The 7,375-nt window shown below is 42.8% G+C and overlaps 1 protein-coding gene across 3 annotated transcripts in view; it reads left to right on the top strand.

The window, feature by feature from the left end:
• SLC38A11 (solute carrier family 38 member 11) overlaps positions 1-7,375 on the top strand; it is a 67,793-nt gene that overhangs the window by 49,541 nt on the left and 10,877 nt on the right. For all 3 annotated transcript variants that reach the window (XM_019522718.1, XM_019522720.1, XM_019522719.1), the window contains exons 8-9: positions 6,268-6,338; positions 6,970-7,131. In XM_019522718.1, the coding sequence (XP_019378263.1) occupies positions 6,268-6,338; positions 6,970-7,131 (233 nt within the window). The remainder of the gene's footprint in view (positions 1-6,267; positions 6,339-6,969; positions 7,132-7,375) is intronic.

Below are 7,375 nucleotides of genomic sequence, written 5' to 3'. Positions count from 1 at the left end.
CTGCCTTGTATTCTAACCCAAAACACTTCAGAGTGCCCCTCCTCTGATTCTTTGCTAATTGACGAAGATGTGAATTCCTCCTTAATATAGAGTGCCATGCCCCCACCTTTCCTTCCTATCCTGTCCCTCCTGTACAGCCTATAGCCCTTGACATTCACCACCCAGTCATGCATTGGGTCCCACCACATTTCAGTGATCCCCACTATATCCGGGTTGGTGTCAGCTAGCAGGAGGGTAAGTTCCTCCTGCTTGTTTCCCATACTACGAGCGTTTGTATAGAGGCATTTGAGCATTTGTGTAGAGGCATTTCCCACAAAACTAGAAGGGATCTCTGCTAGAGTTGCCCCTCAAACTTAGGTTAGGGAGATGAAGACACTCAGGAGGGGCGGAAGTGAGGCTTCAGAAAGGTATGGTGGGTTTGGAAGCTTGGCGTGGGTGGGAGTTTGGGGAACAGTATTGATGGATGGCTTGGGGGTTGGAAGAAGGGCAGTAGGCTGGGAAATTTCATAGATTTCATAGACATTAGGACTGGAAGGGACCTTGGAAGATCATCGAGTCCAGCCAGCTGCCCCAGGGGCAGGAAGTCAGCTGGGGTCATAGGATACCAGGAAGAAAAACATCCAGGTTTCTCATGGAGGCATTCAAAGTAAGTGCTTGAACTACCTCCGGCAGCAGGCTATTCCAGACTTTGGGGGCTTAGACAATAAAGAAGTTCTTCCTTATGTCCAGCCTGAAATAGTATTGTGGAAGTTTATAACAGTTCAACCTTGTCATCCCTTGGGGCACTCTGGTGAACAAACATTCCCCCAGATCCTGGTGAAACACCCCTTGTAAACTTATGAGTGGCCATCAGGTCACCCTTGAGCCTGCGCTTTTCCAGGCTGAAAAGTCCCATAGCTCTCAGACTCTCATCATAAGGTCTGTTTTCTTGACCTCTGATCATGTACGTGGCTCTTCTTTGAACGCTTTCAAGCTTCTCCACATCCTTTTTGAATTGTGGAGACCAAAACTGGATGCGGCCTCACCAAGTCTGAGTACAATGGGAGAATGATGTCCCGGGATTTGGTTGAAAAGCATCTATGGATGCAAGCCAGGGTTTTGCTCGCTTTACTAGCAGCAGCGTCACATTGAAGGCTCATGTTCATCTTGTGGTAAGTCATGACCCCCAAGTCCCTCTCGTCCATAGTGCTAGTCAGTGTAGCACTGCTGAGCCTATAAACATGCTGCAGGTTTTTGCCTCCCAAGGTGGAGGACCTTGCATTTTTCAGTGTTAAACACCATCGGGTTCTCATCCACCCATTTTCTGAGCCTGTCACACTCAGCCTGGATTACCCTCGTGTCCTCGAGTGTGGACGCTTTACCCCAAAGTTTGGTATCATCGGCAAACTTGGCCAGTCTGCTTCGGACTCCAATGTCCACATCATTGATGAAGAGTTTGAACAATATAGGTCCAAGGACAGGGCCTTGGGGAATCCCACTGGTCACAGGGCACCATGACGATTGACTTCCATAGACCACCACCCTCTGGGTCCAACCACAGAGCCAATTTCTGAGCCAGCGGATCATGGTAGACCCCAGGCCGCAGTTGGCCAGTTTTGCCAAGGGGTGATCATGGGATACCAGATCGAAGGCTTTTTTAAAGCCAAGTTATTATGACATCAATCTCTTCCCCCTTGTCCAGGTGATAGGTCACCTGATCGTAAAAGGAAATGAGGTTGGTCAAGCACGACCTACCTGCAACAAACCCATGCTGGCTATCCCTCAGGGTGTTGCCGTCAGCTAGTCCATTAAGAATGGCCTCTTTGATCTTTTCTAAGACCTTCCCGGGGATAGAAGTCAGGCTGATGGGCCTGTAGTTTGCCAGATCCACTTCCCTCTCTTTCTTGAAGATAGGCACCACATTGGCCTTCTTCCAATCATCGGGCACTTCAGCAGAGCACCAGGAACTCTCAAAGATCCGTGCCAGGGGATGAGCAATGATGCAGGTCAGCTCCTTGAGTAGTCTGGGGTGTAAATTGTCAGGACTGGCTGACTTGAAGGCGTCCAGCCTCTCAAGGTGTTCCTTCATGAGGGCGGTACTGATGGAGGGCAAGGAGCCACCCTCACTCAGGCATCCCTGTCCCGTAATGGGCAGGGGCATCCTATGGGACTTGTGAAAGACTGACGCAAAGTACCATTTAGTAAGTTGGCTTTTTCCTGGGCGTTGGTCATCAGTTCACCCATGTGGTTTAGCAGAGATCCAATGTTGCCCTTGCTTTTCCTCCAGTTCCCCACATATCTAAGAAAGGACTTTTTATTGTCCTTGATACTTGTAGCCGGTTGGAGTTCCATCGCAGCCTTGGCTTTCCTGGATCGCTCCCTGCAGGCCTGGACCAGTGCGATATATTCCTCCTTGGAAGTGGATCCCATCCTCCATCCTTTGTAGGTCAGTCTTTTTAGACGCAGGGGTTCTGCGTCTAAAAAGATTGGTAGAATTAATGTTGAAGCAGAACTGGTATGGCCTTAACAGAATAAATGTGGTAGTTTGGGGTGGACATAGTTGTAGCAGGGGTGAACAGATATGTTGGGTACGAGTTCCTGCAGCACTAAATGAGCTAAAATCACCTTTCTCAGTATACAGGGGTGTAGGTTGTAGCCATGTTGGTCTAAGGACATAGGCAGATAAGGTTCTTCGGGTGAACCTGGTATCTTTTATTAGACCAACTTAAATAGTTGGGGAAAAAAAAATGAAGCAAGCTTTCAGGTTTAAAAACCCTTTGTCAGGCTGAGGGAGTTTCAGCAGTTGGTGTGTGCTCTTCCTGGATGGAATGAAAAGTAAAGAAGTGAGAGGCTGGGCTGGTATGCATACAAGACAAGTAGTCAGTGAAGATGTAGATTGAGGAGTCAATGGGTGACAAACAGGCTGGGTGTGTGTGGCGGGGGGGGGGAAGGGAAAGAAGGGGAATGAATACCTGGGGAGTCGGATGTCACGCAGGTTATAATGCATCATAAATCCAATGAATATATTTAGTCCATGATTTTTAGTATCTAGGAGGTCGATGAAGTGGAGTTCATAGGCTCGTCTCTGGGAAGTGTTTTGTAAGTTTTCTTTGAGGATTAGAACTGAGAGATTGGAGAGAGTGTGGTTTTCTTGTGAGAAATGTGGTCCCACAGGTAATTGGGTATTCCTGTCTTTGATAGATTCCCAGTGTGCGTTCATTCTGGGGTGCAGTTGCTGTTTGGTCTCTCCTGCGTAGTTTCCATCAGGGCATTTGGTGTATTGGATAAGATGTATTACATTTCTGGAAGTGCAGCTGTAAGATCTAGAAATGCTAATGGCTCTGTTGTGGGGTGTAGCAGTTGTTGGGGGTGATGGAGATGTGTTGGCAGGTTTTGCATTTCTTGTCATGGCATGGTCTGGATCCATTTAGTGTGCTTTGGGCCATAGGAAGTTTGCTTCTGGTGATGAGGTTAGCGAGGTTCGGTGCTTGTTTGAAGGCTAGGATGAGTGGCTCTGGGACAGGGGTGGGCAAAATGCGGCCCACCAGGCCATTCTATTCAGGCCACAGGACCCCTAAAAAATGTAGAAAATTAATATTTATCTGCCCCTGGCTGCCTGTCATGTGGCCCTTGATGGCTTGCCAAAACTCAATAAGCGGCCCTCTGCCCAAAATAATTGCCCGCCCCTGCTCTGGGAAGATCTTTTTATAAATAGGGTCTCTTTCTAGTATGGGTTGCAATTGTTTGAGGATATTCTGTATGGGTGCAAGGGAGAGAAGATCTGTCATAACCAGCGGTGTGTGATTCGTGGGGGATTTTCTTCTGTACTACAGCAATTCTTCACGTGGTATTGGTGGCTCTTTCAAACGTGCATTCTGTCTCTCTGGAGGAGTGTCCTTGTTGGGCAAAAGCCATCCTAAGTGTTCTCCTCAGTGCAAATTCAGTAGTATCTGAGGGCTTGGCTGTATAGCACAGCTTTTTTGGGGTGTTTAGAGTGATTGCTGGTTCTGTGCAGATATCTATGTAGGTCTGTGGGTTTCTTATATAATGTGGTCTGGACACTGATCATCGTGTCCAAAAATATGTTGGAATTTTTCCCCCCCCCCCAACTACTTAAGTTGGTCTAATAAAAGATATCAGATTCACCCAAAGAACCTTGTCTGCCTTTCTCAGTATATTAATTTTCTCTTTCTCACACACCATGAAAATGTGAATGGGGAATTTAAAGGACAGCCCTTACATACCATAACACTTCTTTAGAAAGAGAAAGGGAAGGAGAAAAAAATCATGCTTTGGAGGCAAGTTTATTGATTTTTCTTGTTGTTTTGATTGTTTATTTTTTGAGCCCTCACATGATTTTGAGTTTGATAATACTGGAAACAGTATGAAAGATGAAAAATATGTTATACATCCAGTCCATGTACTGTATCTTAGCCTGAGCCTATGTTAACAGAGTACTTGGGTAGGGACTGAGTTATGACAGCAGTTAAGCATGTCTTTACCTTAAGCGTATACTCAAATTCTACTTAAAAGTTAAGAATGAGATGAAGAATAGCTTTTCTGAATCAAACCTAAATATGCTGCCTTGAAAAAGCCATATTTCTAAGATGGAAAGTAAGAATTTACTATTTGATAGTCCTTTAAAAGAAAAGCAGTGTAATCATAGAATAACCTCAGTGTTTTGTGTAGCTGGAATAATCAAGTTGTTAAAATCCCTCTTCTGGAAGGCACTCCAGATCTAAAGAAGGGGAACAATAAATATTGGGGGGGAAAAAAGAACTGACTTGAAAGAATTTAAAATTTTGGTAACAATAAAGTCTTAAAGTAAGATGGGAGGACTGTGAAAACGCAGATTAGTCATCAACGAAAAGGAAGAAAGAAGGTGTTATTCTCTTGGCAGAGGTGGTATAATAATTCTCATGCTGTGTTACATTATAGTAAGAGTACGGCAGCAGGTGGCAGCAGCTTCCTCAAAATGTGGTGGAAACTGGAGCAAGCAACTGACTATGTGGCAATGTTCTCTCCTGCTTTTTTTTTTTATCTCTTCTGTAGAGCTGTTAAGGAAATGCTTAACAGACGAGCACATTTCAATTGAAACTTTTGAAGACCAATATTAGAAAAATGGTATTTTCTCTCTCCCATCACCCACCCAGATTTCCCTAGAGTGTACGTTAACATGAAGAAGACCTTTATGATTTTTTTTCAGGGTGGAATTTTGTAACTCAAACTCTGAATCTGATTTAACAAAGATTGCTGCCAGATTTCTGTGCTCAGTCTGATCTGAGCTGCTTTCTGCAGTCCTCCTGAGAGGATGTTTCTGAATTAAAGACTGAAAGCAATTTAGACAGTTGGGTCTCTCTGTACAATGCAACAAGAAATTATACCCTGAAATAATTTTAAAAATACATAAATGGAAGTGGTAACTAACTGTAGATTAAAAACAGCCAGTCAGCACAAATTAATTCTGTAAAGCTATTCTATTGGACCATTTTTTTTACATATTCCTAGGACTTGTCTACACAGGAAAATTACACTGTCCTAAGGTAGGACATGATTTAAAACATTGGTGATACTGGAATAATTTCCCATATAGATACTCTTATTCTGCTACAAAAATTCTTCTTTTTTGTCTAATTTATATTGCTTTGGCCATAGCTCAAGTTAAATCAGAAAAAAAAAGTCTGATTCTGGAATAAAAATGTCTACAGGGGATTTATTCCAATACATTTTACCTATACCAAGACCTATAGCAGTTGAAGAACATGTGTATAATTTTACTAGTATAACTGGAAAAATGTAATGTGTGGACATCTGAAATGATACTCATTCTGTATGCATATTACCTAATAAGGATGAAAGTTTGGGATAGGTCTAAATCCATCTTCTACCAATCTAGGGCCATTGCTGTGATCTTGTAGTACTTACTCTTTAATCCAACTGGTTAAAACTTTATTATTTACAGACACACGCACCTGCACAGAGAAAGATTTTGTATAGGATGTATAGCCATTGAAATCCTTGGGATATGCTTCCAGGAGAAGTAGACTCAGGGGTTATTTGGTTGAGCACCTTGGCTTTCACTGTGCTGACAGCAGTTCCCAGATAGGTTGTTTTAATAAAGATTTACTTGTATTTCTGGAGCTACTTTACTTATTGAAAGCAGCTGGCACATGCAAACCTGGCATGCAGAGTTCCAGGGGTTCACCAGTGTCACTTTGTTCTATATGGTATTTAAAATTCCTGATCACAAGAAAGGGGATGTTCTATTAAAACAAATTTTTATTTTAGACCCCAAACAGAGAATGCTTGGGTATTTGCAAAGTCTAATGCAGTACAAGCCATTGGGGTGATGTCCTTTGGTAAGTTTGTGTCTGAACATTTCTTCTCAACCTACAGTCAGTCTTGCTATGTAAAGTAGTTTTATTTTAAATATTTTGATCTAGCCAGCAAGTAGGCACCCCCTTTTATGTTTTGATATTAGTATTTATTAAGGTGTTCTAGGCAAAATTAAGCTGGGTCTCATTCTCTCCCAGTAGTCAAAATGAAATCATTCCTCAAAATTTGATGTCTCCTCAAATATTCATAAGCCCTACTACTGTTCTCACACCTCTCTATAAGTCCTGATTTTGCTTTGTGGTTTCCACGTTGCTTGTTACTGCACAATGTGCATGTCACAGAGAATGCCAGAGTACGAACTGGTACTGGGGTCACAGTCTTACGCTGAAGGGAGTAGCAAAAGAAAAAAACATTCACAGAATTGGACAAGTAGCTAGTATTTCAGGCTGTGTGAGCTTTGCTACTCATTACCTACTTCATGTTTGTTTGTAATAATAAATTAATTTAAGCTGTGGCATACTTCCACTGCCTTGGAGTACACAATTTGCAATGTTAGCCTGATACGAATCATTGTCTGTTCGGTTTTTTTGTTTTGTTTTTTGTTTTTTTAAGTAAAATGCATGTGATTGCTATTAATGGCCATGTGTGTTTCAGCATTCATTTGCCACCATAACAGCTTTTTAATATATGGCTCTTTGGAGGAACCCACTCTAAGTAACTGGTCTCGCATCACACATGTGTCTGTCTCACTTGCTGTGTCTATCAGCATGATGTTTGCTGCATGTGGATATGTGACATTTAAAGGATACACAGAAGGTAAGATGCTCATCCATTTTAATGTTTATTTTAGTCTCTGGCATCTCCATCCTTCTTTCCAGTCTTCTGCTTTGCAAAATACACAGGAGAGGGAAGAATGCCAAGCTGATCCTTGCCTTTGTCTTTTTATTTGTACTTATGAAGGAAGAGCTGGAATTTATCCTTCACATCCAGTAATCAGAAAGCAAGCAAGTAGAAAAAGCTCATCTGAGGGCCTGTGATAGTATAAGATGGTGTGGACTCG

The sequence above is a fragment of the Gavialis gangeticus genome, unplaced genomic scaffold (assembly GCF_001723915.1).
Source record: "Gavialis gangeticus isolate Ggan-Ray unplaced genomic scaffold, GavGan_comp1, whole genome shotgun sequence".
Taxonomy (NCBI): domain Eukaryota; kingdom Metazoa; phylum Chordata; order Crocodylia; family Gavialidae; genus Gavialis; species Gavialis gangeticus.
This window is presented reverse-complemented; position numbering and strand designations above follow the sequence as displayed.